Here is a 19,579-nt window from a genome sequence, read left to right on the forward strand (position 1 = left end):
CGTGAGAGCGTGCTCACTTATAACTTGCACTAGGGCGAGAGTCTAAAAACGTGAGAGCATGCTCACTTATAACTCGCGCTGTGGCAAGAGTCTAGAGAAGAGAAGATTAATGATCTCTATCCTGCGTCATCTCAGCTAAGGCCATACCCCTTTTGGTAAGCAGTTGAGTCACCTGTTCCAATTGTTGACAGAGACGCTGCAGTTCATCTGACTTAGAATTCACATCCATGGGTAAAGGGTGTCAGTAGAAAAAAAAGTATGATTCTATGGATGGTGATCGGCCTCCTTTTAAACAAGAGAGGAAGGGGAAAGCAACTTATGAAGTTAAAATGGCCCTTCTCCCTAGGTTGATTGAGTAGTTAAAAAGGTTGCATAATCGAGGATTGGGTAAAAGGAGCAACATTTAAGGACATAAGGGTGAAATAAATGAAACCAGGGTTTGAATCTAGTCAGTCAGACATGAGCCTCCTTCGACTAGATTTGGGGGGAGGCTTGTGATACGGTGCATAATGGTAGGTTATGGTCGTTAGGAGTCAAGGAGACGTGGCAGTTAGAAGTCAAGGAGACGTGACAGTCAAAAGTCAAGTAGCTGTGGCAGTCAGAAGTCAAGGAGACGTGACAGTCAGAAGTCAAGGGGATGTGGCAGTCAACAGTTAGGAGGATGTGGCAGTCAACAGTTAGGGAAAGAAGAGGGAGGACTGTCTGGTGTCGTTAAACACATAATAACCGGCCGGGTGCATATAGATCAGGATACCAGATCTGAATCAAGATGTGCAATTCGGGTAAGGTCTGACCTACTCTGACTGGTTAGGTTGTCACAGTTCGGTTATATCCAGATCATCCCGAGCTGCCCTAGTCATACCCGGTTGGGACAGAAGGTGCTACACGACAACAAGGTCAGGGAATCGTAACCGCCTATCACAGAATAACTATTGTATATTAGGGAATATTCCAACGATCTGCGGTCATCTGTGAATGGAACTTTCTTCCAGTCCACAAAAAGGTGTCACGCGTCCTTCATCACCAGACAGGTTCTAACACCTGACATTCCCTGACATCAGTCAGGCTCTAGAGATACGCACTGTCATATAAAAAGGGAGGTCCTCTTCCTTCCGCATGTACGCTCTCTCGTGCATTCGCACTTATTTTCTACTTTTCTTTCTCCCATATACTGCTCTTCTCGGGGAAAAGTACCTGACTTGAGCATCGGAGGACATGCTCCGATGACTTTTTCCCTAGTTTATGGTCTTTAACGTTCCGTGTACTTGCCTGAGTGTGCGCAGAAATCACGTACCGCCAACTCAGTCATTGTCGTCCGTCAACCCCACATGGGGGTCCGTTCTTGTGGGCACATACGAGAAGGGTGTCTCAGTCGCCTCTCCGTCAACGCTACAACAGTTCATCTAACTCAGATTCCGGACAGGATCAATATCAACTAACACATCAAAGCAAAATTGCAAACCATGTTTAGCAATTAAGCTTGGCCTTGTCATTGGAAATCCTGTTGCAAAACCTAGATGAAGATATTCTCACCCGATACATCTTGATAATATCATTGATGAACTGAAGTCTCAGAGATTGGATAAATGTAAGAAAGACAGAAGGTTTAGCTCAGCATCTCTCGATAAACAGCTACTACATTCTTCACTTAAATAAAGTTTTATCTTTTAGCGCGGAGGGAGATTAATTGGTAGAGTCATCTGCCCATTGAGCACGTTTATCGCCTGCTTCATCGAAGGTCGCAGGTTGAAGTCTGGATGAGCACACCACAATCCTACAACCAGCACTCGCTCCATTTGTTCTTCATCAAATTCACCGTTTAGCTTCTCATCGGCTGCTTCAAGTGTTGCGCCCTTCGCATAAAGTTCCCACACCCACTCCACTAGTTTGCCCTTGCTCGGTCTCCTCCCACAAGCAATCTCCAGGGCTACGACTCCAAAGCTATAGACATCTGACTCTTTGTTGGCTTTGCCACTGTCAACGCACTCAGGGGCCATGTACCCCAGCGTTCCGGCAGACATCGTGGTCTCCAAGACGTGGTCATGGTTGATGAGCCTAGCGAGGCCGAAGTCCCCTAGTTTGGCGTTAAATGCAGAGTCCAACATGATATTGCTCGACTTGACGTCGCGATGCAGCACGCACTGCTCCCAGTCGTGGTGGAGATAAATCATTGCAGAGGCCAAGTCGAGTGCGATCTTGTACCTCACCGGCCACCTCAAATGATTTTGCGCGGAGTACAGACACGAGTCGAGGCTACCGTTGGGCAAGTACTCGTAGACGAGGAGGAGTTCTCGTTGGTCGTGGCACCAGCCGACCAATTTAACCAGATTGCGATGTCCGAGGCGGCTTATGACGTTGACTTCGGAGAAGTATTCTTTCCTGCCTTGCCTGGACGACTCCTTGGCGAACCTCTTAATGGCGACGTCAAGGTTCAGGTCCTCGAGATGGCCTTTGTAGACCGACCCGAATCCACCTTCCCCGAGCTTGACGTCGTCAGAGAAGTTCCTCGTCGCAGTGGCTAACTCTTCGTACGAGAACCTCTTTGGCCTTCCTTCTATCTCCAAGTCATCATCAAATAGCTGGTCCTTGTTTTCTCCGATCTTCCTTCTACTGGTCCTGTTCTTCTTCTTCCTGCTCCACAAGAACACAAAAACCAACAGCAAGAGGAGGAGGAGGAGGATCCCTACCCCTGCGGCCGTGCCAACAATGATCCCCATTTTGCTTTTGCGTTGCACGGTGGATCGCACGGGAGGATGTTGCACGGGGGCTTGAACAGGGATTGGTTGCACGGGGGCTTGCACAGGGGGAAGTTGCATGGGGCGCTGCACTAGAGTCGAAGAGAAATTCCATGATAAAAGTTCATGTATCTCATCACTCATGCCCGTCGACGCCGAGAACCCTACTGCAACCTGATGCGTGCGGTGAGGACAGGTTAAAATCCAAATCAAATTTTAACCAGATTTTATCAAATCAACTGACAAGAAAAAACAAAAACAAAAAAAAAAAAAACACACAATTCGACGGATGCGTGCATGAGCCTTTACTATCACTAACCTGCGATGGGAGCTCCAGCCGAAGGTCCACAATATAGCTAAGGCTGCAATTTGCAGTACGGGATCCATATTCCAGAGTTAGGAAAACACTTAAATTATGAGTGCCTGAATTGTAGCTCACCCATGCATCTCCCTGCCATTGGTTGCTACTCCCATTACTGTTGCCATCGTCCTTCCAACTTTCATATACAACTGAACTGAGTGAGCCGACATCTATGCCAACATGAGGAAACAATGGATCGTGGACTGCAGTATTTTGGTACGTGTCAAACTCCACTGCTACAATTGCAGTTGGTGTGGGTAAGGTGTGTGTTGATGAGTCACATATACTTCCGTTGAACAGGCCCAAGCCACAGCCACTGAAACTAGGAGGGATACTGGAGTTGGAAGGATATGGAGAGAGGAAGAAAGCCATGCCATCTCCAGGCCACTTATGGCCATTCGGGTTGATTATAAAGGTGAAGTGGGTAGAGAAATCTGTCAGGTTTTCTGCATCCCAGAGCAGAAGAGGCTCCTTGTAGACTGCTCTGCCCACGCTTAATGTCATATTGGCATCTTGCTGATTTCTGGTTAGCTGAATGCAACCACTTGGAGAACTAGACCATGATGCGTTTCCTTGAAGTGTGATGTTGGAAAGACTTCTTTGGTCGAAGGTAGGGAAGTTGAAGGAGAGAGCAGTTGCCAAGGGAACAATAATTCCCAAGAAGAAGAGAGTAGAGATCACAGGCATTGGATGGATGATGAACTAGTTAATTAGTGCTCTAATGTATGTATATGTATTCAAGTGATTCAGAACCACTGCTAATTTATAGAAGGAAAAATGCATACTCATCTGTTCTTGCCAGAAGACCATAGTCAAGTCATCTATTTTATTAAATTGTGTCAATGTAATAGTCACCAGTCAAAGTCAATGTAGGAAAAGTATGCATCACGATAAAATTTAAATCTCAAAAAAATAGTTGATTCTCGACGTGACTTTGACTCAACTTGAGAAGAAATCAATATGAGGAGAAGATTGACGTCGGCCACGGCCACTTCAGAAGAAAGCGTTCCCGTGTGCTTTTCTCTTGTTTGTGTAGCCTAATTGATGGTATTCTCAACCCTTCATATGGTATTTTTTTTAATGTATGATATCTTACTTATTCTGATCAGTTCCATACTTGGTTCAACCGAATTTCATTGTAGAATTGTATTCACTGACTTGAAAAACAAAGCTAATAGTTATGAGTCCTTTTGACATTTTTGGTCATCAAGATAAACCTGAAAGTACTCGTAACTGGCGGTCCAACATTCCAGATTTACCATTTCTTCTTCTTCCTAGCTCGTCCTCATCCTCCTCATCCTCGTCCTCGTCGTTGCCAAGGGCATCCATCTGTTGATCATTGGCAAACTAATAGTCAAACATTTTTCATAAATTGTTTTTGACAAGCTCAATAAGAAAATGAACGAACTTAAACCTTAACTTGCATGGTTCATTTAATTTTAATGGTGAAACTTAGTCTACATATATAATTTATCAATCTTTAAAATGGGTAAACCCTAAAATTATTAATTTCATAACAATACAATATTTATATTTACGTGAATATAATAGGAAGCATATAATTGGGTAAATAAATTATATTTTTGGAAAAATTAGTGTGAATGGTCTGACAAATTTTGAAGAAAAAAGAGAAGTTGACCATATTAATGATCCAACTTCACAATAAAAGTATTAGAAGAAAATGACAACAGCTAACGTACGATTAGGTTTATAATAAACTAATTTTCTTGATTGATATATACGTGAGTGGAAGGGAATGATAAAACAAGCGGTGCCGTTGATAACGAAGATATGCTACTGGTCTAATATAACATTCAACTCGACATGAATTTGTAACAGTTGGCCTAGATTCTTACTTGTGTCACGATTAAAGGAGAAATTTGCAGGCTGAACGTGATTTTAATTATATTTCAATTAATTTTATATCGTATTTATGGCTATCATGTACATAATGATGTTTTCTATCTAGGAATTAATTTGTCTTCAGCTCTGGTTCAGCTCTGGTGCAATCCGCCTTGCAACACAATATCAAGAAGCAGTAGTTTGCTGTCGGTTTGCTATATATTAATTCATTTGGATCAAGGAGAAGAAGTCCAACAGAAGGAACTTGAGAAATGCATAACGTGAACTTGAAGTTGGATGACCAAATCGTGGAGGTTTTGACCTTACGAAGAACTTCTTCAAGGTGATCATGCAAGCTTAATTAATTGGCGAAGGTGGATTCAGAGGGATCTATGAAGTTTGATGTTGCCATCAAGTGAGGGTCCAAACAGGAGGGAAAAAAAAAAATCCTTTGAAGTCAAGATCATAAGCCAATTAAGGCAACAAAACCTAGATCAGCTAATCAGATGGACCACCAATCACAAAGAACTCATTTATGGTTTCTTGCTAGCTAGCCTTGACTCATACTATACGGCCTACACACCCCACATTGCGTGTGTTTAATATATACCAAACAGTCTACAATCTTTTGTTTTTTCTTTTTGTTTTGTGCTAGCTGTTACTTTGGAAGACGACTTTTCTTAAGCTTCTAATTAATGGAGGTTTCTTTCAGATTAATTTGTGGCAATACGATCCAAATACAATATTAAAGGCCACTTCATACTGTGAAAGAAGAATCCTTTAGACTTTTTAGTTTGTTGCATGATCAACAAAACAGATTTTTGTTATAAAAAATGCTCTCGATGGACATTATGATCAGTTCTAATGAGTTGTTTTTCACCTTCCTTGTTCTCTATAATAAGCTATGATAATCAATTACAACCATCTTGATCATATATCCTCCTCGCCATGATCATCAATTACAACCATTGTGATCATATAACCTGTCTAAAGAAATGGCCACAAAACCTACAAGGTCTGCCCCTCAAATCTCTCCACTCAATAATGCTTTCATCCAAACTTCTTTCTCATCATCTGGTATAGTGAAGAAAATATTTATAGTATCACGATCCCAACTAATTTTTCTTATCGCTTTGTGTCGCTCCAACATGCTAAGGTTAGGTAACTTTGTTAAAACCCTATTTGACTTTCATTCTTTTTCAATGCCTTCATCATATTTCAATGTTTTACTCAATCGGTTACTTGCCTTGTTAAGTTCTTCCCCAAGAATAGTTGTCATCTCTGTAATAACTCAAGACAAATCATTAGTACTCTTGTCCTTTCCTCTTTTTAACTTAGAACTCTCTTCATTTGATCCAAACATGATATATTGGGCATATGAAGCAAAATCCCCATGAACACCTAGATTTTCATTACCATTTTCATCTGTAACTTTGTCTAATTCTTCTACAATATCAGCAGGAACTTGAGCATCTAAGTGTATTTGATATATTGTGTCTAAGTGTTTAGGGACTTAGGAATAAAGAAAGTCGAATGGAAGATGAAGCGAGAGAGAAGGATGACACGAGAAGTGAGTCGATGAGCTCGGTATATCCGAGGGACGAGGAGATTCAGAAGAGTACACTGGTGGATGAGAAGGACGTATGCGGCTCTTCTGAGGGATGAGAAGATGGAGTGGAAGACTACTAGAGGAGAATGTCAGAGTTGGGTTCGGATGAGCTCAACTCTAGATGGCTGAAGAATCGTCCAAGCAATCGGAACAGTCGGACAAATCAATACGAAGTTAACTTATCCAGGTGCCCGGACCTAGTCCGTGTGCCTGGACCACCTTGGGCCAGCAAAGTCACCCCATTGAAACATTGTTGCAAGGATGACGTTCGAAGTCCACATCAGTAAAACTACATGCACGCGAACCTCGTCCAGGCCCCCGAGTACCAAGAAATCCTATCACGAAGCCATTGTGAGCCGTTGCAAATAAGATAAGGCACCACGGTGGAGGTGCCCGGACCTGGTCTAGGTGCCCGGAGCTACAACGTCAGCCAATGGCTAAACTCGACCAGTAGGCTATAAATAGAGTCCTAGTCCTCGTAGTTCAACAACACTTGTAAACGAACTCTGTGATTTTAATTCCAATTCTATTTTTACATTTCTATGATTTCAATGTTGTAAGAGGCTACTGTGCCTTCATCAAAAGGAGATCTTTCTATTAGAGTTTTTACTGCCTTGAATTAGCAACCGTCCTGATTGTAAACCAAGAAAATTCTGCCTCATCTTTTAATTTATGTTTATTATTTCTTATTCAACTAACTTATGTTAATCTTTGCTACATTTGAAAAGCAAAAGAACTTTGTAATCTAACTTGCAGGCTATTCAGCCCCCTCTAGTCGGCCTCAACGGGATCAATAATTGGTATCAGAGTAAGGTTGCTTCAGAAGGACTAATCGTCATTTAAAGAACAAATGGTCGGAGCTAGCATTCATCCACTGAAGTTCGAGAGAGACTTCGCTACATGGAAAAAGAAAATGGAGGTATTTTTTAAAACAGATTTTTGACATATTACTTACAATTAAATATGGTTTTACAACACCTAGAGATCAGTAAGGAGCCGAAAAAGAAAAATAATTTTGAAGCAAGAAGGAGCATGTCGACTCTATGGCAAATGGCAAAGCAAAGTTTCATCTGCTAAACGTTCTGTTGCCACAAGAAGTCAACTGAACCAGCGCTTACGACTCCACCAAGGAACTCTAGGAGAAATTCCTGGAATTACATGAAGAGACATCGGAGGCCAAACTAGCAAGACGGGACTTGCTCAGAAATCAACTAATAAACCTCCAGATGCAAGAAGGAGAAATGATAGCCCAATTACACAAACAGATCAAGTAGCTTATCACCGGACTGACAAACCTCGAAGAACTGGCAACAATCTGAGACTCAATCTGATATGCTGTCAACGCCTTTCCAAGAAGACCCAAATGGACCTCAATAGTAGATTTCTGTTATATTTCCAAGGACCTCGAGGTAAGTAGTTTAGAAAATTCATTTTCTACCTTTGAATTATATGAATCAGATGTGCAGGCATAAGAAAGGATAAGGATCCAAACAACAACGTCGCACTGAATATGAGAAAGTTTGAATCAGATTCTGACACATCTCTCAATGAAGATGAAAAAGCTTATGTGATAAGAAAATTCTCAAAGTTCTTTAAAACTAACAAATTCAACAAGTCTCAGGCTAAGAAGCTTCAACGAAACAAGGAAGACTACGATGCTACAACTACGATAAGGAAGGACACATAAAAGAAAGTTGTCTAAAATTAAAAGGCAAAGACAAAGGATCAAGCAAGTTAAAACAAAGGAACCTCGAAGCAACGTGGGGCGAGTCATCAGAAGAGTCTGAACTGGAGGAGTATGTCGGACTAGTACTAATGGTGAGTCACCAAGAGGAGAGCATCAATGAAGGGGAAGCTACTTCAATTGAAAGAGGCAATGAAGGGGGAGAGTCAAACTTCGAGACCGACATGGTATATGATGTATGTTTTCTTCCTCCTAACCAACTTTATGAAGGTATAAAATTAATGTCTAAATCTTTATGTATGCTTAAAACTGAGAATATCAAATTGAAAAAGGAATGTGAATTTGAAAACTATCATAGCTAAAGCATGCCCACTAGAAGAATTTGATAAAGTTAAAAATAAAAATGTAAAATTAAAAGAACATGTAGAATGTCTTAAAATTTTACATGCTCACATTCTGCAATATCAAAATTCAAAAATTATAGTAGACTTAATTGATATCTTAGGAACCACGGGGCCAAATTACAAAAGTAAAAAAAATAATATATCCTATGAAATTTTTTGATAAATCCAATAGGTAGGAATTTATTTTGAGTTCCTAAATCAAGCTTAGTCTAAATTAAATTAATTTTTATACATGCTTTAAATTTAATATGCTTTAGTTTTTTAACTTTGTTTATCAAATTAATTATTCCACATGCCTTCTATTAATGTTTTGTATTGAAATATTTTTTTGTGCAAAAAAAAATTATCTACTCACAAAAATATTTTTAAAATTTTCTATTTGCTAAATTTATTTTTAAAATTCTTCTTTCTAAAAATGATTGTTGATGATTAAAAATATTTAGAAAATTTATTTTTCAAAAAAATAACTGTTCCTTGATCATGATTTATGTTTTCTATTATAGTAAGTATTTTCAGAATTTTTTGACAATTATCTGATTTTTTATGAATGTTTGATAAAAAAATGTAATTTTAAATTTTAAATTTTAAATTTTTTAGAAATTAATTTTGAAAAACTTGATTTTTCAAGACAACCAACTATTTCACAAGGAGAACCTGCATCTTCAAATCGACCAGCACCTTCTTGGCAATTTATAGCTTAGTCATCTCATTCTAGAGCATTCTCACTTTCTATCTCTCCTAATATAGTTTCATCAACTCCTGAGAACTCAAGATAATATCCGGATTCTGAAGCAACTCATTATATTACACCAAAGTATGATATTCTCATAGAAGCTTCACCTTATCCTAGACCTCATGACATGGTACAAAAAGGTAATGACTCAGGTTTGCAAATTACTCAGATTAGAAACGCATCCTTTCACTCATGTGGTCAAACTTTTCGTATGCACAACACTCTTCATGTTCCTTCTATCACTAAAAATTTACTTTCTATGGGTCAATTTGATCTTGATAAAATGTGTTCTTTGAATTTCATCCTCATCATTGTCTTGTGAAGGACACCATAATAGGAACTATTATACTTCGAGGAAGCATTAAAGACGATCTCTATCATTTTCAACTCACCTATATTAATGCTTTTGTTGGAGAACGCACTAAAAAATTCTTTTAGCACGCACGTCTTGGTCATCTGTCTCTACGTCTTGTTCAGAATATCATTAATCAGTATGATTTACCAATTTCTTTAGCATCCTCATCTCATTTATGTGAAGCACACATGACAGCAAAATCTCATAAATTACATTTTGTGTCTTCTGCTTGCACTTTAGTTTTCCTTTAGAAATTATTCACTCTAATGTGTGGGGTCCTACTCCTATTCTATTTAATTAAGGTTTTCTTTATTATGTTATTTTTATTTACAATTTTAGCAAATTTACTTGGATTTTTTCAATGAAAAGAAAATATGATCTCTTCAATATTTTTTATCATTTTCAAAAGCATGTTGAGCGTTATTTTGATCGTAAAATACTCTCTCCTCATTTGCTTGGGGAGGAGAGTGTCAAGACCTTCATTTCATCTTACCTCCTCAAGCATCCTTTATCGAGTCTCTTGTCCCTACACTCCTGAACAAAATGGATCCGCTGAGAGAAAACATCGTCATATAATTAAAACTACCTTAGCCCTTCTTAATAATGCCTCAATTCCACATAAATTTTGGGATAACGCTGTACAAATCTTAATATACCTTATCAATCATTTGCCCACTCTACTATTTTAAAACAAAATCCCCTTGGAAAGACTTTATACTCGCTCTCCGGATTACTCATTCTTCTATATCTTTGGTTGCACATGTTATCCTTGGTTGCGACCATACTTTAAACAAAAGTTAAACCACGGTCTTAATAATGTGTTTTCCTTGGTTATAATAATTTGCATCGTGGGTATCATTGCCTACATATATAAACTGGGAGGATATATATTTCTCGACATATTACTTTTGATGAGTCTCTCTTTCCATTTGTAGTTGTTTCCTGGGACACTCCCTCAGATTATCAAAGCACCTTTCTGATTTCCCTTAATAGTATACTATAACTTTCACAAGTTGCTCCAACAAGACATACTCAAAGTCCAAGGGAAGATGGAATTTTGGGCTCTACTCCACCTCTACCAATTCTTGCAGACTCAACATCTAGCAATATTCCTCTCTAGTCCTAATTCCAATCAATCTGACCACTCATCTCTGAGTAGTTCCAATGATGATACTCCTGATCGTATGCTTCCTCTAAGCGAGACTTATGCTTGATGTCCACTAGTTTCTACTCACTATCCTCTTCCATTGGCTCTAATTGCTTCTTCAAATTTTGTTGAACAAACTAGCTTTCCACAGGCAGTCAAAGACCCAAATTGGCATGTTGTGATGGTTGTAGAGTTTGATACTCTTCTCAGTAATGAAACATGGATCTTGGTTCTTCGTACTCCGTCTATGAATATTGTGGGTTATAAATGGGTTTATGTTAGTTAGAGCCCTAGAGCCAATCATATGATAATTGTTGTATGGACTTGATGTATCATATTCCTATATATTTATAAAGACATTTCTTTATGGTTGTTATACTTACTTGTATTGGTGCCAAATAACTAAGTATAATAGCGTCCTTGAGTAGAAGGTTCTTATCTATATCAATCGATTGGTTGAATCGATAGTGAGATAATATAGAGAACACTACTCTTAATTATTCCTAGTCAAGTATTAACATTCAGGGATAATGTTAATGCGATGAGACTAGCATGTAGGTCAACTCGATAACTTGATCTCACAAGTCATGGATATAGAGATATCAAGTTGACACATGGGTATGCATTGGAGAATGTATACTGAATGACCCGTCATGAGAAAGTATCATGGATCGTTATATGAGTGTCATATACTTTCTCATGTCACTATTAGTATGACTATGAGTCCTTGGACCTGAAGTCACCATGGTTCCCTACATAAGGAGTTGCATACTTTGGTTTCGTCAAACGTCACCCGTAACTGGGTGGACTATAAAGGTCATTACTGGGTATGTAACAAATTATGCGGAGGGAAGTGAGTGATGTAGATGGGATCTATCCCTCCTATATGACGGGAGTGACATCATGATTCTTGATAGAGTGGGACCACTAAGTGCATGGTCATGTCCAAATGAGTCAATATGAGATATTGAGCTCATTTGTTTAGAGTGAGTCTACTTAGAGTTCAAGATATAGATTGATTAGAGGATGACACGGTCTATGTCTCATTTGATTAATTTAGATGTCAAGGATAGAAGGGCATTGTCACATATTGTGAGAGTCACAATTAGTAGTCACAAAGGTGATGTCGGATCTCAACATTCTTGTAACTTGGGTAGTAATGATGTGTTGTTAGATACCGCTCATTACTTATGCTTCTAAATGAGTTTAGGAGCATTACCAACGTTACAAGAACCTATAGGGTCACACACAAAGGGCAATTAGATGGAGAATAGGTTCATATGATGAACCAAATTGGATTAAGAGTAATCCAAATTAGACTAATTGAGTTGGACTCAATTTTGATTCATGTGTTGAATGAGTCTAATTTAGATTATGACTCATTGAATTAATTTAATTTAATGAATAGAGAATCATTAAATCAAATTGACTTGAATCAATGGTTAGATTTGATCAACCATGGGAGATAAATGGGTCAAGTTTGACTTGACTTGAGAGGGAAGATGAAGAGTCAAGTTTGACTTGACCAAATGCCACCTCATTTGTGACTTGGCATGGGCCGGCCAATGATGGTGTTCCACATCATCAAGAGCCACCTCATCGTGTGCCACCTCATGAGGCAGACCAAGAGCCATGACTCTTGGTATTACATGGAGGTATATAGCACTCAATGTGTGGCCGGCCAAATTAAGTGTTGCATTAAGTTTTGCATTCACTCTTTCTTCTTCCTCCTCTCTTCTTTCTTGATCTCCCTCTCCTCCATTACCATGACTCCTTTGGGGTGCTAGCACACTCTAAGGTGTTTTCTCCATTCTCTTGTTCATATGGATATGTATAGAGGAGTGTACGCTTGACACTCTTGAGATTCGACAACCTTTTGGACAAGCGGGATAAGCGAAGGGCTTCGCAACAAGGGTAACGCTTCTTGTTCATGTAGATCTAAGGTAGATCTAGGTTAGAAACATGTACATAATTTATTTTTATATATCTTCGCACGGATCCGTGGCAAGACTTCGAGGCTTCCGTAACGCAAAAAGCGATTTTTGCGGCTCGAAAGTCCCAACAGTGGTATCAGAGTCACGTGCGAAGCATGTACAAGTTTATATTTTAATTTTATGAAAATATTTCAGATCTGTAAGTTTCTGTAAGTTTGCTATTTTTATAGATTTTGTGAGAATTTTTCTTGTAGAAGCGAAGCAACAAGTGCTTGGACACTTGTAAGCTTCGACTACCGAGAAAAACCTTCCGAAATGGCAAGGTCTCGCCCAAATTATTTTGGGACAGCGGCTTATGGCACTGTTAGATCAAGATGGAACACTCACGATATTCATTTCACGAGAAGGGGTGCTTCCCCTAACCCCGCAAGAGGCATTGTCCCACGATCGCGCCCGAAAAACCGCTAAACGGGACTGCCGGGAAGTTGTGACTCATAAAATCGATAAAATCAGTAGTAAAATTATATAAATTTATGTAAAATACATAATTTAGAATTATGTGTGATTTTGTGATGGTCATGGCCCAAAAAACTCCAATATGATTGGTTAAAATGTGTTGTAATTCATAATATGACATGCGCGCCATTTTTGTACGTTGTGCGTGTTGTATATGTTATATGCGACCTGCGAGTCGTGCCTCTCTTTTATATTCTTGTTGTAAATAGATTTTAGATTCGAATGTAACTCGAGTTTCACATTTGTAATGTACAAAATGAAGCGATGAAAGGTCCACTCAAGGAGTTACGAGGAGGGTGATTTCAACACATGGCAGTCAAAGGGAGGCGCTTGAAGAAGTCGTTGACCTAGGTTGACCGTCCGATCTTTTCATTGGCTTGAAAAGATCATAGTAGGGCCATGACCTCATCACAAAATAATTAATTATCTATCATTGCTTGTGTATGTGATGCATGATAATGTAGGGTAATTAGTGTCTTGATGCGTATAAGATACGAATCCACGATTAGATTAGATCTTAATCAAGTCAACTCGATATGACTACCAAGTTTTGATATCCATCACTACCTCGATCATTTGTTGTTGTTGAATCTGCCAAAGTAGAGCAACGCATATTATCTTGGTAGGGTACGGAGGGACAATCTTGGTCCCGCCTATCAAAGCTTGGATGAGTACAAACTCAATTAGATTGAGTATAACTAGTTAACTCAATTGGATCGGGTATAACTATAGGCATTTTTCAACGGTTGGACGATAGGATAAAAATTATATTTATACTAAATCTTGGGTGATTTAGCCAAAGCTAACTCAAGTTTTAATATAAATGAGATTTTTGATCCTATAAACAAGAGTTGCATAGAGATGTAATTGATAATTCGTTATCTATCGATCATACTAAGTCTTGGGTGATTTAGCCAAAGCTAACTCTGTTGGTGCAACATCCCTCAGGTCAAGGTTGACCTGGTTGACCAAGCTTGAGTCTTGGTTTGGGTTTCGATGTTTGACAATACAAGGTTGATTGAAGAAGAGTCAAGTAGGTCAAGGATGACTGGATACTTGACTGGGAAGTCCTAACTGGGATGTTAGGCAGAAGGAAAGACCTAGTGAGTGAAGCTAGGCAGATTGGAAATCCTAGTAAGTGAAGCTAGGTGAAAGACCTAGTGAGTGAAGCTAGGCAAATTGGAAATCCTAGTAAGTGAAGCTAGGTGAAAGTCCTGGTGAGTGAAGTCAGGCAGAAGAAAATCCTGGTGAGTGAAGCCAGGTGAAAATCCTAGTGAGTGAAGCTAGGTGAAAGTGGCCAGGTGAAAATCCTAGTGAGTGAAGTTAGGTGAAAGACCTGGTGAGTGAAGCCAGGTAGAAGAGAAGTCCTAGTGAGTGAAGCTAGGCAGATTGGAAGTCCTGGTGAGTGAAGCCAGGCACGGAGAAATCCAGATGGGTCAAGGTTGACCAGACATCTGGTGAAAGTCCAAGTAGGTCAAAGGATTGACTGGATACTTGGCACGGAGAGATCCAGATGGGTCAAGGTTGACCAGACATCTGGTGAAAGTCCAAGTAGGTCAAGGGAGTGACCGGATACTTGGCAAGATGAAGAAAAGTCCAAGTGGGTCAAAGGAAGTGACCGGACACTTGGTGAGGGAGTCCTAGCAGGTCAAGGGTGACCGGATGCTAGGCACGATGAACCAACAGGTCATGGATTGACCGGATGTTGGTTTGGGGGCTTGGGACTTGGTTTTGGGCAAAAACCAACAGCTGGATCGATCAGCCGATCGATTAGCTGGAGCCCAATCGATCGGCCGATCGATTGGGGTGTCCCTGCGAGAATCCTTTGTCCCAATCGATCAGTGGATCGATTGGGAGGAAGCCACGAGTGCACAAAAGCCTGCTGGATCGATCAGTGGATCGATTGGGAGCTGCGATTTCGCGTGATAAGCCCTGGATCGATCAGCTGATCTATCCAGGCTATTCTAGAGAGCACAGAGGCGCTCTGGATCGATCCACTGATCGATCCAAAGCCTCCTCGATCGATTGGGAGCAATCCAATCGATCAGGATCCGACCGTTGGCGCAGATAAAGGCCGTTGGCGTGCGTCTTCTTCGGTATACCTTCACCGATTCATCTCAGATCACTTCAGCGCTTCCACAGCTTCTCCACAAAGATCAGATCGCCAGTTCTTGAGGATTCTTGGAGGTTTTCCAAGTCAAGAGGCGGATCTCCAGCTGAAGAAGAAAGCTAGGGTTAGGGTTTCTATACTCATTGTAAGCTTTTGCTTGTATTTGTGTATCTTTTCCCTTTCTTCTTGTAGTGTGAACTTGTAGGGCTTCTCCGCCTTCGGTAGTCACCGAAAAGGAGTGTTTATTAGTGGAGGTGTGTGTGTGTGTGGATCCTTGGACTAGTCACCTCTTGTGAGGTGGATACCAAGTAAAATCTATTTGTTAGTGTTGTATTTTGTTTCTTGTACATTTCCGCTGCACATCTTTGAAGAAACAAGCAACGCCAACCACGAAGCACGCGACGAGCTATTCACCCCCCCCCCCTCTAGCTACTTTTCGGTCCCAACAAGTGGTATCAGAGCAAGGTCGCTCTTCATCGGAATCATCGCCGGAAGGGGTAAACAAAACAAGCAAAGCTAGAGGGTGAAAAAGTTGGAGCAAACTCATCAAAAGTCAAAGAATTCCAGAAGCCCAACTTCAAGATGCAATTCCAAGATGGACTTGGATTTGACACGAGGGTGGCTCCACCATACACATCTACAAGCTTCGATCTTTGGAGATCAAGGATCGAGAATTTCTTGATGGTGGAGATAGAGCAATGGTTTGCTCTTATGGAAGGTTTCGAAGCTCCAAAGAACTCCAAGGGAAAAGTCCTCAAGAAAAGAAAATGGAGCTCGGAGTAAATTCAAAGGAGCGAGGCCAATGACAAGGTGACCAAGCTCTTGGTCAATCTATTGCCTAGTCACATTTTGGAGCAAATTGGAGAGTTCAAGGATGCCAAGGAGCTTTGGTGCAAATTGGCATCAATTAATGAGATCCCCTCCACTGTACCAACTCAAGAAAAATTCAAAGAGGGTGACTCATTGGATCAAGACCAAGAGGATGAAGATGAAGAAGAAGGTGAAGCCTCCACCTCTAGGATTGAGGGGGAGTAATCTTCATTGACACCGGAACAAGAGCAAGAAGAATCCTCCACATCCGGGTCAAGAGAAGAAGAGGATGATGTAGCTTCCACCTCCACAAGTCAAGCAAAATCAAATGGAGGAGTATCATCTTCGGATCAAGAGGAAGCCTCCACATCCACATCACATGGAGAAGATGCCACCCCTACAAGCAAAGGTATAAATATTTCAATAAATAATAAAAATCATATCATATGTTTTGAATGTAGAGAACATGGGCATTACAAAAGTAAATGTCCTAAATTGGCCAAGAAGAAGGGCCAAATGGCACAAAAGGGCAAGGAGAAGCCCAAGGAGACTATCCCCAGAACAAAGAAGAGCAAGGAGCACATTGTGTGCTTCTCGTGCAATAAAAAGGGGCATTACCGAAGTCAATGCCCTAAGGGGAAGAAAGTGATCAAGGCTCAAGGAGGAAGCTCAAGTCAAGGGGGAGCCTCTAAGGTAAAAAGAAAGGTAACTTTTATTGAGCCTTCGCCTTTAAATCATGGTAAAAATCATGATAGGTCTAACTTATATCATTTTAATGCTATTTACCATGAAAATAGGAAGCATGATAGCATTAAGGAAAAACATATAGCTTATCATGCTAAAACCTCTCAACCTAGGTTTAGAAAGGTAGATAGAAATTTAGGCAAGAACCCTAGGGATTCTAGGTATTTGCCTAAGAAGAAGAAAAATCAAGGTTTTAGTGAAAAACCTAAGGTTGAAGAATTATGGAAGGAAAATCAAGTCTTGAGGTCAAGACTTGATAATTTAGAGAAGACCCTTAGAAAAATCACAAATATGACACAAGGGCCCAAGAGCAAAAATCTAGGTCTAGGAGTATCAAAGCCATCCAATGGCCATAGAGGTTTGGGATACAAACCTAAGGCTAAGAAGGATGAAATTTCATACCATAGGGTTCCATATAGCTATGGAACCAACCCTAGGTCTAGTGGTCAAGTCAAAAATACTAGGGAAGTTATCCCTAAGAGTATATTTGCAATAAATGTGACAAAGGCTTCTAAGAAGTCTAAGAAAGTCACAAACAAGGTCACAAGGGAAGCAATCCCTAGAGTTGATCTAGAAAAAGTGACCAAGGCTTCTAAGAAGCCAAACAAGGTCACTATGAAGGTATCTAGGGAAGTTATCCCTAATGAATACCTAGAACATCCAAGGAGCACCAATAGGTTTTGGGTTCTTAGGAGCATCTTCTCTACCCCATAGATGGGCTAGAGAGTGTCAACTCTAAGAAGAAGGGTAGTTAACCCAACTTTGAAGAAATTGACACTCAAGAAGCATTTTCAAGGTTATTATTTGTTGGAACCCCAAGGTTGTTTTGGTGTGATCAACATGTTACGTTATGTCCTGTGTATTTCTAACCTTGTGTCTAAGTGTGCAGGAGCTTAGGAACACAGGTAGTCGAGCGGAAGACGCAGCTAGCGAGAAGGACGGCAGTCCGAGGGACGAGGTGCTGCGGAAGAGTACACCGGCGGACGAGAAGGAAGCGCGCGGTGGTTCCGAGGGACGAAAGCCGGAGCGGAAGATTGCTCGGGCAGCAAGAGACCGAGGGACGAAGACTGCGGATGAGTACGCTGGCGGATGAGAAGGAAACACGCGGCAATTCCGAGGGACGAGAAGCCGAAGGGAAGCCCGCTCGAGAAGACCGGAAGTTGGGTTCGGGTGAGCCCTTTTCCGGATGGCAGAGATCACCCAAGTGAGCGGATCCGGAGGAGAAGAACCGGACCGAGGCGGGACTGAACCAGAGAAGAGGTCCCGGACGAAAAAGTCAATGGCTGTTGACTTTGGGCTCCAGGGCGCCCGGAACAGTCCGGGGCGCCCGGAACAGTCCGGGGCGCCCGGAACCCTTCCGGGCGCCCGAAACTCAATCTGAACGTTGGGGATAAAATTTATCCCCCAGGCCCCGGCGCCCCAACCAAGGCTATAAATATAGCCTTGGTCCAGAAGCTTTTGATTAATTCAGAACTCACGCATTTCTTTCAAACACTTGTACGCTTTCTGTAGTTAGCTTCTGTTGTGCGCTTCAACTTTGTAAGAGGCTTCTCCGCTTGAAGGAGAAATTCTAGTGCGATCATCTTTCTTGGATTAACAACCTCCCCGGTTGTAACCAAGTCAAAACCTGGTGCCTCGTTTTCTGTTCTGATCTTAGTTTATTGCTTTGATTATTTTACAAGTGTCAGTTTAAGAGTTCGAGAAGGGTTGGTTTGTGTTTTGATTTCTGCAGGGCTATTCAACCCCCCTTCTAGCCGGCCCAACGGTCCTACATTATTAACCTTTGAAAATGAAATGGATTTATGATTTACTCTTTGAAAGAGTAAAATGTGCCAAATTGGAGAAGTATTGATTTTATTTTAAATTGGCACAATTTGAGAAAACATAAGAACTACCAAGTTGGGATTTTGGTATGTTCTTAGGAAATTAAAGGCAAGCTAAGCCTTAATTTAAAGTGCTACTCTTGTGGAAAAGTGAAATTTACCAATATTTGAGGAATACGCTTAATTTCAATTGGCAAAAATTAATCAAGAGAATTAGAAATGTCAATATAGGTTTTGGCATTTTCTTGAAGCACTTTTGGGCAATCTAGGTTTAATTTTTAATTTAGCTAAGATTAAGGATACTTAGATAGGTAATCTAAGTAATTTTATTTATGTTAAACCTTGCCATGTTATGTTTGCCCATCACATGTCATGACACCATATTTAGTTTTATATTTTTTTATTCATGACTTATTATGAAAAATATAAAAATACCATGTTATGTCATACATACATCATGTAATTATAGGAATTCTTCTTTTGAAAGCTATTTCATTTTGATGTATGCCATAACATTATCATGCATTATGTTTAATTCCTTAAAAGCAAGGACAAATGGCATTTATCAACAAGTGTTGTCAACAAGTGGTATTAACAAGTAACATCCTAAGTGGATGTTCAATATCCACAAAATGCCTAGATAGATATGCATGATCCCTAGATTAGGGCAAAACAAAACTTTACATCTCACAAAGACCAATAAGATGACTTGTATGTGTTTTAGTGCACATTAGATACAAGTGAGATGTTAGGATGATGAACAAAACTCAAG

General features: G+C 40.3%; 1 protein-coding gene across 1 annotated transcript; it reads right to left on the reverse strand.

Annotated features, from left to right (window-relative positions):
• Positions 1-1,500: 1,500 nt before the first annotated feature.
• On the reverse strand, positions 1,501-3,817 carry LOC121977773 (L-type lectin-domain containing receptor kinase IX.1-like). The gene is made up of 2 exons (XM_042530197.1): positions 3,055-3,817; positions 1,501-2,909 (listed from the first exon to the last, which is right to left on the reverse strand). Exons 1-2 carry the CDS (start codon positions 3,781-3,783, stop codon positions 1,668-1,670), a joined length of 1,971 nt encoding a protein of 656 aa, XP_042386131.1. The 5' UTR covers positions 3,784-3,817; the 3' UTR covers positions 1,501-1,667.
• Positions 3,818-19,579: the final 15,762 nt, after the last annotated feature.

The sequence above is a fragment of the Zingiber officinale genome, chromosome 4B (genome assembly GCF_018446385.1).
Source record: "Zingiber officinale cultivar Zhangliang chromosome 4B, Zo_v1.1, whole genome shotgun sequence".
NCBI classification, from domain to species: domain Eukaryota; kingdom Viridiplantae; phylum Streptophyta; class Magnoliopsida; order Zingiberales; family Zingiberaceae; genus Zingiber; species Zingiber officinale.

Bases quoted from the DNA above. Each gene is read 5' to 3' on its own strand.
- LOC121977773 (XM_042530197.1), bottom strand. From the start codon at position 3,783: ATGCCTGTGATCTCTACTCTCTTCTTCTTGGGAATTATTGTTCCCTTG. The intron at 2,910-3,054 runs GTTAGTGATAGT...CGCACGCATCAG, and splicing joins GGCTGGAGCTCCCATCGCAG to GTTGCAGTAGGGTTCTCGGC.